Genomic DNA, 24,698 nt, shown 5'->3' on the forward strand with positions numbered 1-24,698 from the left:
TTGAAGTCACTTTTGCTAGGGACATCAGGCAGTTTAACCAAATCTTATGATTCACTTTAATCAAAAGGCAACCGGTGGAACTGCCATGCACAGAACACAGGAGGCCACTTACCCAAGAAAATCAAACATCACAATACAGCTTTGCTATACACCTCATCCACAAGTGAGCTAGAAAGGATTGACAGAATAAGAAGTGCTAAGATAATGAAAGCTGTCTCCCCCTGCTCTTAAGTGAAAATGGCAGATGAGATACTGGTTGATCACTAGAAAAACTGCCACCACCAAACAAGGGGGATATTTCATGAGAGATGAAAGCCAAGATACTACATAGCAATTAGTTGTATTTACAAATATTTATGTATACTATTTCTGTAACTATATCTAGTTACTAAATGAAGGCAGTAATTAAACAGGACTCACATTGATAATGCATTAAAGTAATATTGAGGGCAACCCAAGCACATGAAATAACAATATATCTGAAAATACCATGAAGTTCTAGATTTGTAACTAGAACAGTATACTGATACCACCTTTATTAAAGACTCCTGCTATGTTAGCACTTTGTGAGTAAAAGAAAAATTGCTAAATACGCTAAGAAACAGAAAAAATTTAAAGCCTATTTTCAAATCATTATAAACACAACTTTGTAGTTGGTTTTCAAGAAAAGGAAACATTTCAACATTCTTTCTATAGACAGGGTATAAGGTTGTGTTAACTTGGGGTAAGGTACTGTGGCAGATGCACCCACCCTACTAAAGACGTGAGAAAGACCCAACAAAGACAGTGCTAAAGTTTCTGGCCCTGGTGGCGCCAGGACTGCCTCCCCCCTCACAGCTCATGTCTGGGCCACACAGTGGGGGTCAAAGGCGGGAAAGTTGGGGTCCTCAGCCAGTAGGGGGTGACACGACCTTGTATTGACCACAGATCAGGTTCAACCAGGGTATAAATGGGGCCCCGGTGGAGGACTCATTTGAGTTGGTTCTCCTCGGAGCAGCGGGTCTGCAGTCGGGGACTCTCCCCTTGAGTTGGGACGCCACTTAAGGTAACTTCTCGAGATTGAGAGCCCTCCCTTTTTGGTGAGTGAGTGAGTGCACATTTTGGATCGTTTGGCCTAAAACTTAAGAATTCTTAACTCAGCCATGTCTGGTAATATTCCCAACCAGCATATCGAACCTGTATTTGTTGAATGTCAGTGGGATGTTGTCTTGGTGAATGAAGTTTTAGCTGCTTAATTTCAGTTGCAGATTAAAGCTTGTTTGAGTTCATTATTTGTGTGCGTGTAGCCATTTTGGTGCGATTTCATTACAGACAGCATCACAGGACAACTCACCCCAAAATTCGCTTTTGGAGAGAGAGCTGAACATAAAACTTCTTATATTAGGGCTGTCTCACTGATTCTTTCTTTTTGGCTTTTGTAATTCAGAATAATTTTATAACTTCAAGAAGACAACTTAATTTCTATTAATACAGAAACAAAATACTATAATTTTGAAAAAGAAAGACACCAGCCAATTAGGAAAACAGGACTTGGTCAGGAGAACTTGGTATTAAGCCGTAGAAAGCTGCTGGTTTGTTGTGTGGTCTTTGGAAAGTCATTTACTCCTAAAATAATTTCCTGTTTATGATGCAACAAAGCACAGTGATTACTTGCTTTTGTAATATATTTTGAGGTCCTCAAACAAAATTCTATCTAAATGCAAAATATTTCTATTACCACAGACTAACGACATACAATAGAAAATAATTACAAAGAAGAAAGATCCAAGTCAAGAAAGCTTTTTAGTATACATGGGACTGCAACTTGTATTTCTGTTGAATTAGGATCACAACCATAATTAAACCCAGTGTTCTTGCACAATTCTTTCTTGAAACTATACCTCAGCACTTGTCAGACAATTCAAATGATGATATTACTTAGACTTTATGTATGTATATGAGATCAACATAAATTATGTAGTTTGTTGGACCTAATTTTGAGGAGGAATGCAAGAGCCTCATCTAAAATGAGGAGCCTCAAAATTTCAGTTTGAACTGCTTATTCAATCCCATTGCACTTACAATAGCTTGCTGTCAGCATTCAAACTTTCCAAATGCCCAAAGGTTTTCTTTTGATCAATAGCACCTTTTCGTATAACGATGAGTGACGCAATTACATTGGCCTATTTAGGGGTTATCTCATTCCTCCAAATGAGATTATGTCTCTTGGTAACAGAACAGTTAAAAACAAAACAAAAAGTCAAAAAGAGCAGTCAAGGGTGTCCATGGCACTCTAACCCAGTGGTTAAGACTCTCACTTAGAAGGAATTTTGAGCTCCAAACCCTGTACCAAGAACTGGTTTTGTATATTAATATCTAAAATATATAGTTTCTATATTGATTGTACTTCATTCACCTCCCTTCCAAAGCACATCTGACACTTAAACCTCCTCTTCACAGGGGCATTTTGCAATCTGGACACTGAGGCTTGGCCTTATTGCTGCCAGCTGTGAAGTAAAAGGGAGAATGACCTTAAAGCCCTTTTATGAAGAAAGGATACATCAACTACATCAGGAAAAGAGCTGTATATCTGAATTCTGAATGTGGAGAGTACGTGCTAAAATGTCTAAGGCCAAGAGGGAAGGTACTGAAGAAATTTTTTGCCAAATATTTCATTATTAGAGGATTACTGAGAGCCTACATGCATAGAGCAAACCCAAATTCTGCTGCTATTTCTTTTGTTAGTTTTTATCTCTCTCTATACCAACTTTTATTTCTTTCTGATGAGTAGGGGCCATAGTAATGGATTAATTCAGTTGGCATGATGACATTATTTATATTTAACTTGTGTTTTACCACAACCTTTTCTTGTGCTGAACGATCAATTTACCTTCAAGAGCAAAATATTTCCATCAGTAAATACAATAAGGCACTGTCTGCCTAGATAAACAGGAAGATTAAGTTGGTATTTTAAGTCCACAGGCATACTTCAAATTAATAAAGAAGAGGCAAGAATGACAGGTTCATTTCACATTGCAATGTCATGCTAAAAATTAAATTTCTTAATTTCTAAATGTCTTAATTTTTCTTAATTTTTATAACTTACAAGAACTGTAGGCATCAAATATTGCCATCTTGCAATATAAAATATTTCCACCAGATGTCTCCAATATATTATTTTACACAGAAAGTTACATTTGCATTACTGCACTTCAAATTGAATGTAAGTTTAGCAAAATATTAAAGAAATATAGAGAAGAAAGTTGAAACTAAATATTTATTTGTTTAGATGTGTATACTTTAGGACTGTCCCTAAATTGTTGTTGGTTCTACAGTGTTACCTAAAGAAACAGCAATTTTTTGAAATAACATTTGGCCTAAATATGATTAAAAAACAAATAAAATGCACAAAAGAAAAGCTTATGGCTTTGATTTCTACAAGGCACATCAATTCTTGATACCTACATTTTCAGAGCAATATAAGGTTGTAATTGGCATGAATAAGTTTTGGGTTACTAAAAAATATTTTGTTTGCTTGGCTTTTAAATCAGAAAGAGTTCGCAGACCCAAACTAAAGACAGCTCTCTTTTCAGAACTCTCTCTGATGTAAGCATGCAGTAACCCAGTTATTTATTAATAGCTTTTGTGGATTACTCCCACTCACTACCTTGAAGCGTTCACCCAGATCCTGTCAGCCTGAGCCAGTACGTATGCAATGCTCAGTACAGACAAACCCAGTGCCAGAAGAGAATTTCAAGGACAGAACGGAAAATTCGACACTGCTACTCTCAGACCCACATATCACTGAGTCATGCTGCAAAAACATCTTTATAAGAGAACTCCTAGAGAATCTTCTCATTTCTCTGTGCTCTGCAGTAGCACTTGGCATAGCTAATAGACATGAGTGTGCAAAATTTGCCCTATAAGCACTCATATATATGAGCAACTGTACATAGATGCCTCTATGTATGTACATACTTACCTCTATTTAACTCAAGAAGCCCACTCATTTATTCAAAGTAGATTATACCTGAAAATGAAAAACTCAGAAGTCTCTAAAGGGTCAAGGAAAGAAGGCATGTACTATTTCCTAGGGAGTGGAGGACACTATCCTGGAAGCAAGGTGGGGAGGATTGTTTTCTTACAAAAATCACAAGTCCATTCGTTCAGAGTTCTCAACACTTTCTATACAGATTTATAAGACTTTGAATTTTGCTGAAAGATAAGGGAGTGCACCTCTACTCACAGCAGACAGGATGGGTCAGATAGAAGTCATTACAACCCATCTTCTCAAAACTGGCTTTGGAAAGTATCTTTTGGATACTTCTATTTAGCAACAAGAGTTCTAATTTCAGAATAATCAACCTATAGTCTCACATGACTAAGATGATACAGGTGCTCCACAACACACGAAAAAATGGATTTTGTATATCAAAACCTTCAGCTGAAAGAACAAAAAGCATACCGATGACAAGCCATGTACTGAGATCTTCAGCCAACACATAGCATGGTATCTCTGTTTCTTGTTTATATGAAAAAAATCTTTGAATAAGTTGTCTTTTTCATAATAGTAGAAACAGAAATTTCAAGTGCTAATCTCCAATGACAATTCTAAAGTATAACTGTTGTGTGGGCTGGTGACAAAAATAGCTCCTTTAAAACAGGTAAAAAAATAAATCTTTCCTTATTTCTATTTAATTCCCTCAAAAATCAAATCCACAGTATAGAAACAGATGTCTTAAATTCTTACAACCCAACAACTCTTCCAGAATAACTTTTTTCTTTTCAAAATTAACTAATAAACAAATATACATCAATAAATGCAATTGTTCTAGCAATATTTCCAGAAATAGTTTGTTATCGATAATTTAGAGTCCAAAGCAAAAATAGCTGTATGTCAAAAAATTCTGAGCTCATTATCCATGAACTCTGAACTGAGGTGAATTCATAGAGCAACACTGTCCAAGCATGCAATGTACAGATAAGGCAGATTTATTATTTTTAGGAGTGTGGACAGGAAGGGAAGCATCACTCTGCGTCCTCTGAAGAAACACAGCATAAGACATAACCAGCTATCATAAAAAGTGCTCTGATAAAGACACAGAGTACCTATAGGCATTAACAAAGATGCTTGGACTGCATCTGTTCAAGTAATAAGAGACTACTTTTCCCCTCAGTTATATAATTTGTCAAACACAGCAGAGTTTATAAATATTTATTATTAGGAAAACACCTAAGGTATTTTTCCTTTTCTTTACATTTATTTGGCATGCAGAATCAACTCACATTAAGTTTTTATGAACAGCCAGGCAACCACAAAAGGGGCATATGAATCCTACATGGTTCACTGCCTGGTAACAATGCACATGAAGACTGTTTTTATTAGACAATCCCTCTACAGAGAAAAAAAAAACAAAAACAAAACCCAAATGTATATGAAAAGTAAGATCTGTTAAATGAAAAGACCTCATACAGGGCAGTGCATGGAAAAAATAACTTCTACTACCTTTGTAAAAGTCATCTTCAGCTTTTAATTGCAGTTTGCTTTCATTTGTTTCTCCTAATTTGAAGAGCTGTACAATACCTGTCCAGTATATGCAAAGTCCAAGGCTTGTTTTAAACCGAGGCTTGTGACACCGTGCAAGTTCACCTCATCAGCTTCGCTTTCAACCATGCAGAGACTGAACATTGCCTACGGAAAGAAAACAAACGTTATTAACCATTAAAAACAACCCCCAGTGAAGGTCCAGGAAGCAGAGAATTGATTTTTTCACCTTCACTAACCTTTGTTTTTTCTTGGATAAGAATTCTAAAGAGCAACAGACTTGCAAGTTAAAACAAAATCTATGCCATGTTTTCAATACTAACCCCGTATCAATCAATCTTGCAACTGAGGCTTTTATTGATACAGAAATACAAATAATCATTCTGGAAAAACTGAAACAAATCCCTTTTGTCTACATATATATACTTCCTAACTAATTCAGGTGATATCAATGGGAACAGTCAAACAACAAGGTATCATTCCATTAAAAAAGATAAAGAAATAGCCTCTGGGAAAAAAAAAATCTTCTACACAAGCACCACTTGAAATAATACTTACTTATAGTATCACTATCTATAGGAAGGAACAATAAGCCATATGCAGTTACTTATATGATAAGAAGAGGCAGTTAACACACCATCTTTTATAAACAATCTTTTCCAAATAAGCACCTCAGAACAATATGATACTCAAGTCATTGAATGAAGAGCAAGGATGGAGGTGCAGTCACGTCAACTTACAACCTCCACATACTTGTTATCACTCCAGTTTCTCAGATCATAACATCTGAGCTGAAGACTGGCAAGGTGCTATGGGACTCCTCTGAAAATAACATGGAGAAGAGCGACTGTTCCTTCCATCCTGCCTTACTTTTCCGATCATCAGTCTTCAGTGCCTCCCTGGACTGAAGAAACCCTACTCAGTCTCTGCATCCCTGTAAGAATCTTTTTCTTCCCATCTCTGTCAAACTCAGACTCCTGTCTTTATCCCTCACTCTACCCCCCCACCACGCACTCCTGCTGCAGTATCCCTACTTACCACTCCTTCCCTCCTCTTATCAGTCTCATTCTCCATTCTTTGTCACTCTCCCACACACTGTCTAACAAAATATACCACTCACAGCCTTCGAACAGTAAGCTGTGAACAAATAAACTGAACAGTTCTACCATCTGTCATTGCTAAAGAGAGTCTGAACTTATTCCCAGTAGGTTTTGTGCCAACTTACTGCCACTATGGAGGCTACAAAACTTCATCTTGGAGAACTCTAGTAAAGAAGTACTTCTTGTGAACACACCCTCCACTACTTCTGTCTTTACTCTGGTGGATACCTGCAGAAGCTGAGGCAATCAACAAGCACACTGGACTTCATAGGTACAGCCTGTCCACCAAGCACTGCTGAATTTAAAGGAAAAAATAAGCTCTATCTTCTCTAACACTTTAGCATTCACCTAGACCCAGGTGGCTTCTTTCAAGAACTGAGCGTTACCTGCAAATAAGTAATTTCTTCTGAAAATGTTAGTATTTTCATCCCTAAAACACCATAACTTGACATAAATCTGTTGCCTGGAAATCATCCAGTATAAGCAAGAGTGACATTTATTCCTTGTATTTTTGCAATTTCTATCTCAATAAAGTGGCATTGGGGCTTCTTCCAAACTGGCAACAGAAAAGAGGCATCAAATAGTTTAAAAGGTTTATCAAACAAATGCAGTAAGACATAGCCATGAAATATACCTAGATAGAAAAAAACCAAACTCTAACAAGTTCAGACACTTTTCTAATTCCATTAAAAATGTAATCAGAGTTGGACATTTTATTGTCATTTAGATGTATCAAATGAGCTCTAACATCTACTGTGAGGCCTCAGGGTATGCCAGGAGCTACGAGGCACCCATCAGTCACCTGCTCCCTGCAAAAGCAGACCTGCAGTTTGTGTCTGGAAGAGACAAGCTTCTCTTCTCAGAAATTCACTACTAAATAATATTCCTTTCACACACCAATTCCTGAATAAAGAGTAAAGTCTCAAAGCAGCATGTGTCTATATAGGGTTAGATGTGCACACCTTCTGTACACTCAGTTCTGTCACAGATTGCCTGCAGAAAGGCTGGAAAGGCTCAGTGATACAAAACCCTGCATGCTCTGCATTCCCTGACTGCTACAGCAACCGTCTGCACACTACCTACCTGTACACAGGAACCATCAAAAGACAGTGTGGTTACTAATAAAGTTTCTATTCTGATCAAGGGCTGATGTCCCACACAACAGGTTAAGCTTACAGATATAAAGAAACACTTAACTGAATCTCATCTGTAGACCATGAATCACTTCTATGAAGAACAGGTAGAGTTTTCCTTTGTAGCCTTAATAACTTTATCTTTAGGAGAGTATTCTGTTGTATCACAGAGATTCCAACATGGTCCTTACACAACCTAACTTAGTAAAATCAGCAGGATCAGCCTGCTAACCCAATCACTGTCTATAACCATAGAATCACAGAATCATAGAATGGTTTAGCTTGGAAGTGACCTTAAAGATCATACAGTTCAACCCCTGCCATGGGCAGGGACACCTCCCACCAGACCAGGTTGCTCAAAGCCCTGTCCAACCTGGCCTTGAACACTTCCAGGGAGGGGGCATCCACAGCTTCCCTGGGCAACCTTTGCCAGTGCCTCACCACCCTCACAGGAAAGAATTTCTTCCTAATATCTAGTCTAAATCTACCCTCTTTCAGTTTAAAACCATTCCCCCTCATTCTATTGCTACATGGCCTTGTAAAAAGTCCCTCCCCAGCTTTCTTATAGGACCCTTTCAGGAACTGGAAGACTGCAATAAGGTCCCCCCGGAGTCTTCTCTTCTCCAGGCTGAAAAGCACCAACACTCTCTCAGCAGGTCCTCATAGGAGAGGTGCTCCAGCCCTCTGATCATCTTTGTGGCCCTCCTCTGGACCTGCTCCAACAGCTCCATGTCCTTCTTATACTGAGGGCCCCAGAACTGTACGCAGAACTCCAGGTGGGGTCTCACGAGAGCAGAGTAGAAGGGCAGAATCACCTCCCTCACCCTGCTGGCCACAATTCTTTTGATGCAGCCCAGGACATGGTTGGGCTTCTGGGCTGCAGGCGCACATCGCTGGTTCATGTTGAGTTTTTCATTGACCAACACCCCCAAGTCATCCACAGCATTTAATGAACACAGTCTCCAGCAAAGCTTGCACCTTCACCAACTAACACTCTCCCAGGCATTCAGGGAATAACACAAGCCACGGCTGTTCCAAATAGATAGCATGGATAAAGCCAACCTGTTTGCTGAGAAGAGAAGGTTTAGCCATATGGATATGAGCCATGCTGTGCCAACCACATTTAGGGCCAGAAAAAAAGCCCTTCTGCATCTTTCTTACTAGTACAAGCAGAGTCTAACAGTGCAATGGGCTATCAGAACTGTAGCTGCCAGTAAGCCTTAGGATTATGGCTTTGTGTGCCATCTGCTATGTAGAGTTCATTTTCTCTCATACTACCCTCTGACTATTCTGTGGAAGTTCTCGATACTGAGTATGAACTACATTTGTTTTTCAAGAGAGAAGACCAAAGAATTTGATTGAAAGATAAGGTCTGTAATGGTACTCTGACAGCTCACATTGAGCTGAACTGGATTAGCCTCCAGGAAAGTAGTCTTCCACACAGACAAACCCAGTGCTGCTCAGTGATCCACACTGCCTTCACCAGCAGGCAAAGTTCCTTCTCAGCTGGATAGTTTAAAGTTTTAATCCAGCATGAAAAAAATCTGCTCAATCACAGGCAGAAATCAAGCTCAAAAATCAGTCTTTAATTTCCACTGCTGGACTTGAATATTTTAGTTTTAACTGTAGAAACAAATGGATCATTAAATTCTGGATTAAGACTTCACCAATACCTGGAGAATGCGTTACAGTTGGGCTGTCAAGGCCCAATTTCAGACACATCTCTGAAAATGCTCTGAGGCTTTGTGTGCTTAAATAGATCCATCAGTCATGCTTTTAATGCAAACCTAGTAGCCGAATTTATTTTTCCCTTGAGTACAGTTTACGTGAGGCAATAAGACAAACATCTCAGGTGGATGTACAAGTAACAGACAAGAAAAACAATGAAATATGAAATATTTGGACAAGTGCACAATTCAAAGTCAAACTTACCAGAAAAGTTACTAAAGTTGGCTAAGCATTAATTGTTAATTATTTTAGTTATTAATTTCATTCAACAATGCTAATACATCATACTTTTTTAAAAAATACTTTTGCTTGGACATAATAAAATCTTCTCTGAAAATGCCCCGTTTTCCTTCCTGAGAGTGGGCAGTACAAGTTTCCAATACCTTACGCAAGGATCTCTTTTATAATAAAACCCATTGGTGAAAGAGCTCATCTTTCCTTCCATTTCCTTTAAATATTCCGGTATTGTTCTGCCATCCAGTCAGTCAATGAGCCAACATTGTGGGAAATATAGTGACTGTTTAAATTCTACCATTTTAGTCAAGGTTTTAAAGAAATAAAGCAATTCTCCAAAAGAAAACACAACCCACTTGCCATTCTGCGGCAACTGCTCCAAAATTCAGCTTTCAACATCCTGTCACTAATGGATATATTCCATTTGTGGAATTCCACCTGAGCTCACACTTGCTTAAGAAGCTACAGATTAGGATGGCCTCATTTTTGTGTGGTGGGCAGACACGTTATTAGCTGTAAGAAGAGGAGGAAGGGAGGAATCAACCCTTCATTCTTCTTCTAATATTGGCGTGAACCAGAAACAGAGCTAGAGAGATATTCCCAAAGGGAAAAGAAAACAAAGCACACAATCCTTGGATAAAAATAAAAAAAACACAAAACAACTCTCAGACTCTTGAAAATTTGACTTCAAAGTAATGCGGCAAGTTGGTGGTGTTTAACACACAGCACACTTGCATGCTTATGCTCTACTTTGTCCTCAGCAGCCAAAGCACCTTTATAAAATGGTTTCTTCTGCAAACATAGAACACAAAAGATGACAGGAGCTCAAAATTGAATGGCACACAACAACAGGGTGACTAGGCTCAGATGAGATCAGATCTGATGTAACTGGCCAGAATAAGTTAAAGACGCTTAGCAGTCATTGGGTCTAATTTCCATGCTCAGCTTTTGCTGCTGCTTAGTTTTTAAAAGCAAAATGCAAGGTGGGTGTAATATACCACCAAATCAGAATAATGCACTACTGTTAAAGTAAGTATAAATGAGACAGGAAAATGTCCAGATACTTTGAATTTACCTCTCAGGACTGCAGCAACACAGACAGACTCCTTCACACCACATAACTTTAAGAGCAGACACCAGTGTCACAGAAACACAAGATGATATTCAAACCCCCCAAGATACAAATTGCTCACTGTTGCAATGGTGAAGTACAAAACTATTCCTTGCCTTTGAGTCATTTTCTTACTCAGATGATCCATATCCATGAGAGTAATGAGCTTGTCCTCATTTGTACACATCAATCTCACAGCCATGCCAGGCATTGCAAGCAATAAATCATCACAAAACAACCAAGTTGTACGATAATTTACACAAATAAACTCTTTCACTGAATAACATACAACTTATTGTTCTTTTAAAGGCAAGAAACAAAATCAAAACACATGCAGCCTCAGGAGATGGGTGAATGAATTTAAAAAGAATAAATGGTTATGCTGTTAAAAAACCAAAAAATAGAGTGACCAAAATTACAAGTAACTTACTGCTGTGACCTGGGGAAACAAACTGGAATTCTTATTGAGCATTTATAAGCTTTCTGCTTGCAGTTAAAAAAATAAAATAAAATCAACACTGAGGTAAGCACTGGATTCCAATTGAAATCTGTATAAACCCTGTTTAACATTTAAGATATGTTTAAAGGAAATTATAAAGTCATTAAATGAACAATAATATGATACATTGGGTAAATACCAGATAGCAGGGAAATTGGTAAAATAACTGAAAACTTGAGAGAAAAGGAGAGGAAGTTGTCACCAGGGCCTGCAGTAACAGTATCTGAAGTTCTGTATAAAGGTATCTGAAGTATCTGTATAACAGAAGTAAGTACAAGCATTTTCTGGGTAATCAATAGATAGAAATGGGCACGTTTAGACACTAATGTACAGAACCTAGTGGGATAAAATATCTTTTCTACCAGATGCCTAAAATAGGTGAAAACTTTAATCCTGAGAATAAAGGGTTGAGTGGACTGAAGAATGAAGCTGAAGAGGTAAGAGTGAATTGTGTCTTTTTAGTGTATTCATGTTAGAAGAACAGAAGAATTTATAAAGAGGAGTATTTCTGGAATGAAAGCTACAAACAATAGCAATAATAAACTGAGAAATGTTTGCATCTGTAAGTTTGTTTCCTGTGACAAATTACTATCTACAAGAACCAGAGTTTTCTTTCACTTCTCTAAACTCACGTAATTTCTACTTCAGAAGCCTTGAGTGGGTCTTTAAAAAAAAGTTACAGATTGCCAATTGTGAGAGGCTGAATCCACACAGAATGCCTTCATTTTGCCTATCTTGACCTTCTCATGCTCATCCCTTTCGTCAGCTACAAAAGCCCCTAGCCGACTTTCCTGAGAAGTTCCAAATGGGAGATGAGCAAATGACCATTTAAATTACTGCCTTCAAGAAATACCCTGCCTCTTCTAGGAGTGAAGTATATGGTTCCAGTGCATAGCAATTACCTCTAAAGTATCTCCAAGTTCCCTCAGCAAGATTGTTAAGAGATATTAATCATTACCCATTTTTCTTTGATTCAACTCTAAAAGCAACTTTCAAAAGAAATATAAGTTCACAGAAAACCGGAAAGAAAGTTGAGCTTACTATAGCAATCTACAGTAACCCAAAAAGCAGTATTTCCAAATTTCCTCCCTCTGTTTTCTCAAACATTGTCCTGATAAGTAACAGTAGGCCCTAGTTCCAAGCCCCCTACAACACAAAATGAACGTTCGGACCTCCCCACCAACGCACAGCTCTGAACTATACAAATTCCTGTTCAAGCACAGGCTTAGTGGTACTCAGCAAGCACAATAATAAAGTCCTTGGACATTTCAGAATCACGTCCATTAAAAGCTGCATTCCCATGACACCCATAGGGTTCCAGCAGGGACAAGCTTGTTTTGCACAACACAATGCAAATACCTCAATTCATTGCATCTCACACTCACTTTCCCTGTCACCCTTTAGCCTTGACTCTAACTGGCAGCTGAAGGCTTTTGCAACTGCTTTACCTTCAGCTGTTGCTCTTGCGTGTCTGTCCAGAAATCTGACGGTAAAGTGCATAAGCATTCACTGCACTTCCTCACAATCACCACCAGATAGGGAGAGAGGAAAGTTGGCACAGTGAACACACATTCCTGTAGTTCCGCTCATTGCACCACACTCAAAAAGATGAACTCCCAGGAAGTCAAGATGAACTAAAAGCAAGTTAGCTTGCTCAAGATGAGCTCTCTCATCCTTAAGTCAGTAGAGAGCTCTGTGTTAAACACTCAATCTTACTTTTCTCTACTTGTCAGTTACACTGTAAGCACTCTGGTCAAACGCATGGGAAAAAAAAAGTTACCAGTCTTATCATAAATTAAACCTTAAGTTTGCAAACCCACCCAGCCTCTTACCACTGAGGTGAAGCTTTACAGAGAAAAATTAAAACACACCAAACAACTTGTTTTGTAGTCACATTAACTACTTAACTAACCTTTTTCACCCAATTCAGAAGCATTTCTGCAGAACTCAAAAAACTTAATATATACTTATAGCCCAAAAAAACCCCCCACAACAATTTTGAAAATGAATGAACAGCTATTCTGTTTATCTAGCAAGGTAATTGGTAAAGAACTGATCAATGCAATCGCCAAGGTTTGCCTTAGCTATTTATCTTGTACTGAATTTTAAGGTAAATAACACTATCTAGCATTGTTTTACTGTTTTAGAAAAGCAGAATTGTCATCTCAAATTTCTGCCTCCACAATTCCACAACGATATTGCTTGAGTTCTTTTTAAAATTATTTTGAAATAGATAGGCATCTTCGTTAAGTGCAGTGTTTTATTCAAATTCACTTCCCACACTTCTATATTCACCTGTCTCACATCTTTTTCTTCACAGGAAATTGATCATACTTCTCATTTCACAGATCAGAAAAGCTATGAAGAAAGTAAACTAACACTTCAGAGATCCTGGGTGAATTTCCTATACTGCTCAGGGAACTCCATTATGATGTGAAAGTTCAAGATTTTTGTATCGCATGTGTAGTTTTAAGCCCGTGAGAAATCTTACTGGCTTCAACAGAACAGCTCAGCTGCACATTACTTCCAATTTCTGTACACAGGTCACTCAAACTTGCAAGTATCCAGACCTGAGACTTTCTTGTCTATTTGGACTCTAAATTCTTTCAGGCCAAAACACTCTGCTTTGCAGTTTGTACTAGAAATAGCACCTCATTGTTCGTGTGACAGGAATATTAAATAAATAAATCATAATCTACTTAATCCCCTTTGTTGTACTACTCCTGAATTAACCTCTAGGTGTTCTTAACTTCCATGTTCTAATCCTTCATTATGTAAGCAATGTTATTTCTTCTTTGCTATGCTCCTCTATCACAACAAAATATTCAGAGTGAATTAAGAGGAGTCAAAATATTACTTCAACAGATGACAATGTCCACATCAAATATCAACTATGTTCTAGATATGTAACATATACTTATCCAAATAAGCAATTTAACATGTGAACATTTCCTTACTGCATGTAAAAACATGGCTTGTTCTTCTCATAACTAGCATGTCACATTTTGCTTTGTTTTCCTCCCAATTTAAGCCTGTCTATCCTAAATCAATCATCAGCCAAGTCCTCTGGAGTTTCTCACACACTGAAAAACATATCCATCAATATCAACCGTATGAAATATGATTAAGAGGCTCATTACACGATTCTTCTGAAAAAGTTCTATATAAATTCTCAGAGAAAATGTCACACAACGTCAATCACTGATAACTGAGCCTGCCGTAACTCATTTGCTCAATGAAATCTACCTAAATCTTGTTTTTTAAAGCATTTGCCATGCAACTAAAATGAATCCTGTAAAATGAAAAGGTCAGCTATCATTCATAGTTTAAGGGAATATATAGTTACAAAAATGCGAAGAAATAAAATAAAATAAAAACTGAGCAGCAAAATATAGCTTTATGTTAGCAAAGCAAATTCCACCAAACCTTTGGTGTTTCTTTTAGTACGTAACAGCATCAGACAATAAAACTGATTACACAGCCCCTAAGGGCTTACCAGATCCATGATATATGCAACGCACTTGTTGCATTGCACTGTTAACACAGTTCTTCGTATCTTTAGAAATAAGTAATGAAAACCGAAGTAAAGAGCCACCCTACTCTTTAGAGGGCCTAAGGATGTGATATTTTTTCCTGTTTGTACAGTGCACATTTTTGGGGGAGTAACCCGACAAGAACAAAGTAATTTTCTTGGTGGTAACAAGGCACAGTCTTCACTCTCAGTCAAAATAAACAAAAATATAAGCATTTGTTGCTCACAAGTTGCATTCTTGGCTGAACCTGCATCCAAGCTAATTAATGTTGTGATAATCAGAGTTTAATACTCAGTGTAATGTGTGGTTCCTAAATTTCTGCTTAGATGCACTAATATAATTTAAGACACAAACAAGAAAGGCAGACTGTAGCATACTACTCCTAATGAGTTGCTGGACCATCACTAAAAAAACCTCTATATTCAAAAGTAGTCTGAGTTGTGCTGTAGAAACAAAGCAATTCTACAGTTTTCATATGCAAGCCCGTATCAGAATAAAAAAGTTAACAGTGAACTACTACAGCTACAGTAACCTTATTAGTTCCAATATTTCAAAATAAATGAGTCATCATCGGTGGCCCTGAATACCCAAATTATTGTTCTCATTGTGGCAGAAAGCAAGAAAACTGATCTGTAAGGATGGCGCTAGGCAAAGCACTGTAGACATGTGTAGTAATGTACAGTCTGCCCTAAAAACAGTCACTTTTAAGCAGGCCTGCCTTTTGGAATATAAAGGGAGCAGCATAACTAAAACCAGATTTTTATCCAGCATCTCCAGTCAAGCACAGAAGAGTATGAGTCACATTTGCAAATTTTGGCTTAAATTCGTTTAATGCTTCCCAGTGAATACATAAGCCTATTGTTCATGTCCTTTGATGATTTTAGCGAGTGATATCAAAAGCAATCCCAAAATAAAACAGGAATAAGAGTCAGTTAGCTCTTGAACTAGCACATAACTACCCCAACATTTCATCCAGCAAGGCAAAACTTCTTGTGATTGCTTTTTGCAGGAAACATGATCAAACCTTTGACACCTTTAAGGGGCTCATCTTTAAAAGCGTGCTTCATACCACACCATCAAGACAAGTTTCCCCCCTCAGTGCATAGCAGTCATAACTAAACAGCTGTACAGCAAGGCTTAATCTAACAGAACTGAAGTAGCATAATCTGAGTTATTATTATAATTAGCTTCATAAGAAGCCATTTATAATGTCATGTAAATGTCGTTAGACACTGACATCCAAATGTTCCAACCAATAGTAAACTATGACAATTATCTCCTGTCCTGCAGCATACCTGCAAAAGCATTCTTGTTACGTGAGAAGCACAATGCTGAAATTTGAAATGGTTCATTTTATGAGGGTTTGTACTAGACACCCTTCATATCTTCAAAAACAATCCTACTTTCCATTATGATTATAAACCCTGCTTTCCATTAAGATTACAGCACAATTTTGCTAATGAAGTGCCCTTAATTCTTACTAACATATCTATCAAATTATTTTATACAAAGGCCAAAGAATAAAACCAGCTCACTGACCACTTTTCTTTGGTTTTCCACATCCTTTTGCTGATAAAACTTACAAAAGTAACGAAACAGTAACAATTTGCTAAATAAATGAAGGATGACTTAACTAACCAAGCTTGTGTTAATATTGCAGTCATTTGTCTCAGCAGCTTTCATCATCAGCTTAGCTCTGCCCTCCATCAGCTTGCTCCTCTGGAACAAACGTCTCTACAAAATCCTCTCTATTTTATTTTTAGTAGTTTACATTTGACTGTGCTCATCAATCTTTTGGCTCTTCCTTCAACTCCAACAAGCCAACTCCTGCCCAACTAACAGACCACAAAGATGTTGAATTCTATCAGCTTGACACCTACCTCTTCTGTATTGAAATCCAACTGTGGCAAGGTAGATCCTTAAGTGCCAGGTATGACAGCTTCTGAAAATACAGATGGATATTTCATAACATGTCCTAATATTCAGTAATTTTGATCTTGAATGCGCTTTATGTGCATTTGTTGCCTACTTGTATAGCTGGTACCTTTGGAAGGCCAGGCTCCTATTTTGTTAGTAGCTGAGAATAGTGCATATATCTAAATAGAAGATAACTGGTAAATCAACTCAAATGCAAACGTAAAACTGTTTTTACATACATAAAATAATAGCTGCAGCCTACTGGTAAAGAGGACATTATGCTGGGCTCTAATCGTTACTTTTCCACAAAGTAGATTCACAAAAAGCTTTTGACAAAGGCCTTCAAAGGCCTTGATGGCAAACTAGGTGAGAAAGAAAAGAGGAGAGGTTTTTGCCTGTATAAGTAAGTGACTGAAGACATAAAACAGTGAACAAGAAAAGAGCAGGCCGGTTTTCACAGGGAGAGGCGATTCCAGCAGAGCATCTCATGCGTTTAACACATCCAGAGAAGATCTGGATAAGAGTAAGAGCAGTGCAGCTATAAAGTCAATTGAGATGAAGCTATTCAAGGTAGTAAGGACATGGGCAAAATGTTGTAAGCTGTAAAAGGACTATAAGTGGTTGGCATATAAAATGACAGCTATAAAATTAACATATGGGAGTTTAATGAAAAAGTCATGCCAGTGGTCAGCAATAGTTAAAAAAAAAGTAATCAAATCTTAGAAATCATTAGGCAAGAGAGAACAAAACAGAAGTCAACTCTATGCCCATGCAGAAATCTATGCTTTACCTACCGCTGCATGCAATTCTCTCAACCCTCATCTCAAAAAGATATACTAGAGCTGTAAAGGCTTCAGAGAAGGGCAAAAAGCATCATCAAGAATATAGAACAGCTTCCATTTGAGTAGCACCTGAACAAGTCAGATATCTCCAGTCTGGAAACGAGATGATTGAGTGCCATAAGAATATCTAGGAACTGATGGTTCAATGTCTTTTCTAATAAAAGAACTAGAAGGAATAAAGTGAAACTGGTGGGAATCAGATTCAGAACAAACAAAAAGTAGTTCTTCACACAACAGGCAATGGGCCACCTTGTTAGAGAACACAGTGGATGAGAAATCTTACACAGGCTCAATGGGAAAGAAGATAAAAGCTTGGATGAGAGACCTATTAGGATTGCTGAATAGACAGGAATCACACCCTGCTCAGGAAATACCCCTGAGGTGAAAACAGCTGGGGATTTCTCAGGGACACATCACATACACTTAGCCTGGTTTTACTCTTCTTCTCCAGGTATCACAGCCAGCTACTGCTAAAGCAACTAGCCAATGGTACAACGCAGTGTGGCCATTCTTACGTTCTCACTCAATGCTGTTAAGGGCATCTCCCTCTTCTGAGGTACTACCTATTAAGTAGAGATAGAAAGGCAGTTTAATTAATTCAGCACTCGCACATTAGGTCATCCAGTAAGAGTGGCTTGGGACTTAGAGAGGTCTTAGATGTCTACATTTGAAAACAGGTTGACTTAGGCAGATTAACTCCTGACTAAGATAAGCAACCAGCAGAATTTTACAAAGATGTTCAGGGCAGTAAAATGTAGAGGTTCCATTGCTGAAATCCAACCTTTTTACTTGATGAAGACCTACAGTGACATGAACGTAACTACCCAAAACAACATTTCAGTCTACTAAAATGAACTTGTTAACAGGGTATAAAAAGTGGCATGGTAGACAATGAAGCAATTAAAGAATCTGCTTAGAGACAGACATGTCCTCTAAAACTTCCGATGAGCACAATGTGCAATATGAAAGGCAAAAGTATGTGCATTGCAATGGGCTTCTTATACAAATGAAGGGGAATGCAACAAACACTGAGGAAGCATCCAAATGAAAAGCAACTATTTCAATAGAAACAGCCTAACACCTGCTATATGTACAAGTGCAACATATGGATCATGTTTTAACTCTTCCACAGTCTTGCCTCTTTCTTTGGATACTCCTCTTGTAATTAAAATGGTATGTGGATCCTACTCACTGAAGCTAAAAGTGACATGCTGCCCAAATAATTCACTCAGGTGGCTCGAGCAGAAGGTGTTTTTAGCTTCACTATACCCACAGAGCAATGGCTTTAATTTCTCCTGTGGTTGTGCAGGAAGATACTGATAGAGACTGCAAAATATAGAATAGTATCTACTGTAACCAACAATGTTCTAAATACCAGACTGCTTCATCAGACTATATAGAAGAAAACAGGTATGAAGCCCTTCTCTACCACTGGTCTGCCCCAATAAATTGGCTTTACATGGGCAGACACTTAGCAATACAGAAATTGCAGCTTAGCCCAGTCCAGCTTCAGGACACTTGCTACAGCAGCACTGCAAAATCAAACTTGCCTAGAGCAAGCAAAGAAGATGGCAAAGAAAACTGGTAACTACAGCGACATAGCTGCAATGACTCCTTTCTGTCCTGCTTTTAACTGAGGAAATGCATCAACTGAGTAGTAACCGAACACCACATGTTGTCATAACACTAATTTAATTAGAGACAATGAGCCACAGTCTCCTATGACCTATCTCACTAACTGCAGAGTTGATTTTGCCGTACTTACTCATGGTGCACTTACTTACCATACAGGGACTTCAAAAAAGAAAAGGGGAAAAACAAGTAGTTGAGAGGATAACTCAGTGTATAAAACAACATATTGTCTACCATCCAGCAGTGACAGAATTGCAATTAATTCATTTACTTTGACAGCATAACAACTGCTGGGAATTCGAAAACAGAATTCAGAAAAGAGAAGATTCTTGTAAATGTTTTTGATAGCACCCACATTGCTGAGCTGCAAGGATTCTGTCTACAGCAAAGGAAAATGACTTCAGAGCCCCATAGAATAAAAAAAAACATTAACTGCAAAGATAAGGATGAACAAAGTGAAATAACCCATGTATACTCCCTTACTTCATCCACTTTGAAAGAATATTAAGATATTTATTTAGAAAGCTTTAAAACTTTTGCCAACCATTTTTGTGTATACTTCAGAAGCAAAAAAGTTTGTTCAGATGTTAAAAAGTCTTTTATACAACAAAACACCTCACAACTGCCTATGCTACATTACTTCCAGCAATTTGATTCAACTTAAGAAAACTATTGACAATGCCTGTATCAAACAATATTTTAAGATGTGAAGGAATGTGCTGTTTTCTTGACATTCAACTGTAGCTGAATTGCTGGATTTATTTAAACCGTGATATTACGCTAGGAGGACAATTTAAAAAAAAAAAAAACAACAAAAAAACCACCAACAACCCCCAGAAAAACAACAACCAAAAAAACCCCAAAAAACCACCCACAAACTCAAACGAACACATGCCCCAACTTATTTTTTTTCAGGCCTTCTCTTATTTTAGGCAAGTTTTTTTCCCCAATGAGAAGCAAGCGGTGCTGAGTTCTCATTTCTCAACAGGCAGTATATAAGAAACATGTTCACAAAACATTGCCAGCTCATGTCCAGCTTCTCATCTACTAGTACCCCCAAGTCCTTTTCCTCAGGGCTGCTTTCCAGCACATCATCTCCTAGCCTGTATTGGCAACAAGGATTGTTCCGATCCAGGGGCAGGACTCTGCACTTGTTGAACCTCATGAGGTTCACCTGGGCCCACTTCTCCAGCTTGTCCAGGTCCCTCTGGATGGCATCCCTTCCCTCTGGCACATTAACCTCACCACCCAGCTTGGTATTGTCAGCAAACTTGCTGAGGGTGCACACAATCCTGCTGTCAATATCATTAACGAAGATATTAAACAGCACTGGTCCCAGTACGGACCCTTGAGGGACACCACTTGTCACCGTCTTCCATCTGGACATTGAGCCATTGACCACTACTCTCTGGATGTGACCATCCAGCCAATTCCTTATCCACTGAACAGTCCACCCATCAAATCCATACCTCTCCAACTCGGAGAAAAGGATGTTGTGGTGGATTGTGTCGAAGGCCTTGCAGAAATTCAGATAGATTAAATCCATAGTTCTTTTCTTGTCCACTGATACAATTACCCCATTGTAGAAAGCCACTATTCCCATAGTATTAACCTACTATGCTTAAAAGACTGTTGAGATTTCAGCTTGTACTGTCCCAAGCAAGTCTGTACTGGATTTGCATTCGGGATTTTCTGAAAAATAACACTGGTTTAGAAGCTACCAGATTTTTGCACTTCTTGAGTCCTTGGTCAACCAGAAATGGTGAATTGTTACCAAAAAAATATGGATTGATGTTGGACGGGACCCCTGGATGTCATCTTGTCCAATTCCCTGCTCAAGCAGAGCCAGTTGCCCAGGACCATGTCTACATGGCTTCTGAATCTCTCCATGGATGAAGACTCCACAGCCTCTCTGGGCAACCTGTGCCAGTGCTCAGTTACTCTTACAGGGGAAAAAAGTGTTTCCTGACATTCAGAGGAAACCTCCAGTGTTCCCATTGACTCTGGTCTGTCACTGTGCATCTGTCGTGGTTTAGGGACAGCAACCAGGACAGCATCATTGAAAAGAGCCTGGCCCTGCCCTCTATATACTCTCCCTTCAAGTATTTATGTGTAGTGATAAGTCCCCTTGAGCCTTCTCTGCTCCATGCTAAACACTCCCTGGTCTCTCAGCCTTTCCTCACAGGAGAGAAGCTCCAATCCTCCATCATCTTTGTTGCCCTTCACTGGACTCTCTCCACTATGTCCATATCTCTCTTGTACTGATAAGCCCAATAAAGGACAACTGTGGGTTATTAACATATTCCAGTGGCAATCAACTATATGTACTACCTAATGAAAAAATAGAAATAAATGTTTCAGTATTATTAATTAGGATAACTTCGTTTGATTTACAATGATTACTTATTTTCATTTGGAGGTTTCTCCTCCACAGTATACTTCTGTTGCCTTTATATCTACAAAGAGTGCATCTGTCACTGCTTTACTTGCCTGAGTAGCTCAGAACTCAACAAAAACCAAAATCCATTCCAAACATTGATCTACATTTGTGAATTCTACTTACAATAGCTTATATACAAGGAGGAGTTGCAACTGAGCAACAGTGCCGAGCAGTTCCATCAGTTGAAGTAGAACCAGTTGTTCAATTGCATTTCCTTCTTTTTGTTATCTTGTTCACAAAGACTGACCTACCTTAGACCTTCAGGTTTCAACTTCATTAAAACACTGTGTGCAAGTTGCAGGTAGAAAACAGGTATATGGGAATTCCCTTCAAGCTACCTGCTAGGTAATTACTACAAGCAGGTAATATGAAGTAATACTCTGAATTATTTGAGTTAAAGAACATGCAGTAATTATCTTAAAAACCAAAAAAGAAAAAGGCAGCTTCTACAGCATTTACAAAAGCAATTATTCTATATTCTTGGCAAAAATTAATAAAAGCATTAGTTTAGAAACCATATTAGATGATACAGTGAATCTAAACTGTTAGGCAATTAATACAGATGTAAGAGATTAGTTACTCATACACATCACAATTTCCAGCTGAGAAAATGAAATTTAAATGATCCTAGGATGTAAGAAGAGGAAGCATTTCTCAACCTACATAGGAAGCTAAAAGTGAGGGTAAGAGCCTCTTCTGGCACCAAAGACTCACCAATAACTAGATCTTACTAGAACGATAGAGTTGATTTGGTCCAATGGAAAGAGCTAACATTTTAAAGTATCTGGAAACACAATTTCTAAGTAGCATCTTTCCAGGGTACAACAGCAAGGAAAACACCATTCCTTTAGTACATGCACATCAATGGTAAAATACTGAAAAACAAGATCACATTATACAGCAAAAGCAGCAGGTAATTCTGATTTCTCAGGGATAGATATAAGACGTAATTCTAAGATGTGTTAGGGAGAGCTTTTTCCTCTTTATGATTCATGTAACAAGACCTCAAAAGCTATTTGTATCATACAGTCTTTCATACCTCGGGGATTTGTTTAGAAAAAAATAATTCTCTAACCTTATCAAAACATAATGCAATATATTGCAAAATACAAACAATCAGCAATGTTGTGTACACACAGAGAAACCACCTTTTGACAGAGAGGAAAGACAGCACTGAAAAACCCTGAAAATAAACTGCTTAAGAACTGTGACAGTTTTAAGTACAAAATCTGTTTGCAAAATTAATATTTAGAGCTCATTTCAGAAAGGATTCTTCTAAGAATTGAATATGCTCATTGTGGAAGAAATTAGAATATTATTGACATTTCAAAATCTATTCTAGTTAATTGGTGTAATTTTGTTCATCCAGATTACATGGAAAAGCTGCATCATTTTCAGAAAGATCAAAGTCCTGTGACTATGAACCCACTCAAATGAAAAATAAGAAATAAAGGAGTCGTTCTGACTGGAAAACCAATGCATTTTGTACAAGAAAATTCTGAGGTTATATAATCACCTGCCAACACTGTAAATGCCTACTAATGAAGTCATGCAGTAACATTTCATTTTGCTCCCAGAGGGGAAAAAAGAAAAAGAATCTTTTAATTGGAAATCACTTAGCTTGCTAGAGCTATTGCGATGCACACGTACTCACCAACTCAACTGCCTTGTCTTACTGCAATAAACTGAGACAAATACCAAATTACATAGTCATACGGAAAAGTATGACTAAAATTCTGCGTGTCTTGCTTAAAAAAGAAGTCATAAAAATACATATGTTTACTATTCTTTATAAGAGCAAGGGTATGGAGCTATCCACTGTATTTCTTGGCTCGTTTTGAAAAAAGAGGTTCTTCAGGAGAAAACACATTGAAAAATCTAATTTTCAAGTGTCTAATCCTGCAGTTTAACTCTGTATATTTTAATGTAGTCTATCTATGCAATTTCCTAAGATTTTTTTTTCCATTAAGAAAAAAACACAAAATTTGTTAGCAAGCTCTTAAATCAGGTGCTATGCACAGCTGGAAATACAAGACTAACTGCAACAACTGGAACAAGGGATGACAGGCTGTTACCCTCGAAAGTCAGCCCTTAGTATTTTGTTGAAGCTCTAGTCTTCAGACTGTCTTAGAAAAACTAATGAAGATTTTAGTCCAGACTATAACCTGAAAGACAAATTGATAAGGCAATCTCTGTTTGATCTTCTCTATTCTTCCACACACAATGGCTCCGGTTCCCTCAGTCTGTAACATGACACACATTTAGTTACCCTTGTGAAGTGTTAACAAACATTTCTTTGCTGTACAAGAAAGAAATAAGAAGCAATTTGAAAAAAATATGCTGTTCAGCTGACTTGCTACTCTCATCAAGAGAACACCATGATTTCAGAAGTAGCTCCATCTAAATCAAAACAGACACAGATCATATAGAAAACCATAAAGGGGCTCTGCAGAAGGCAAATATCCAGTCTGTTGTACAAGCTGTTTTACAAAAGTGACAAAAAAAAAGGATAAAAGCAAACAACCAAAATTTATGCTGATTCATTTTGATAAAGCACTGTGTAGAATCAAACATATTTCTGGAGTAATCTGTGAGATCATAAGAGCTGGATGACAGCCTCTCCAGATAGAGCTGAAGGTAGGCTGGTATATTAATCAAATCTATGAGCCATAGAAATCAGCAACTACGGTAGGCAAGTTCTTTGTGTCACACTGATGTATAGTGTTTTCATCTCATTTTTATTCAAGACAATTCTAACACCTGATGTTCCCAAAACCCCATCCACTGCAGCCCTATGCTTATATCTGACCCTAATAGAAAGTTTCCCATGGCTATGAGTTCTTCATAAATGACTTCAGGGTTAGAAAAATCTTTACTGTGAGGGTGGTGAGACACTGGCACAGGTTGCTCAGGGAAGTTGTGGATGCCCCCTCCCTGGCAGTGTTCAAGGCCAGGGTGGACAGGGCTGGGGGGGGGGGTCCCTGCCCATGGCAGGGGGATTGGAC

At 38.1% G+C, this 24,698-nt stretch overlaps 1 protein-coding gene across 5 annotated transcripts in view; it reads right to left on the minus strand.

Annotated features, from left to right (window-relative positions):
- The window catches only part of KLHL32 (kelch-like family member 32), a 100,408-nt gene that overhangs the window by 70,596 nt on the left and 5,114 nt on the right, over positions 1-24,698 (minus strand). For 3 of the 5 annotated variants that reach the window (XM_010191438.1, XM_010191441.1, XM_010191437.1), the window contains exon 3: positions 5,564-5,671. The exons of the other annotated variants lie outside the window; for them this stretch is intronic. In XM_010191438.1, the coding sequence (XP_010189740.1) occupies positions 5,564-5,671 (108 nt within the window). The remainder of the gene's footprint in view (positions 1-5,563; positions 5,672-24,698) is intronic. 5 annotated transcript variants of the gene reach the window in all.

Source organism: Mesitornis unicolor, unplaced genomic scaffold (genome assembly GCF_000695765.1).
Source record: "Mesitornis unicolor isolate BGI_N332 unplaced genomic scaffold, ASM69576v1 scaffold18989, whole genome shotgun sequence".
Taxonomy (NCBI): Eukaryota; Metazoa; Chordata; class Aves; order Mesitornithiformes; family Mesitornithidae; genus Mesitornis; species Mesitornis unicolor.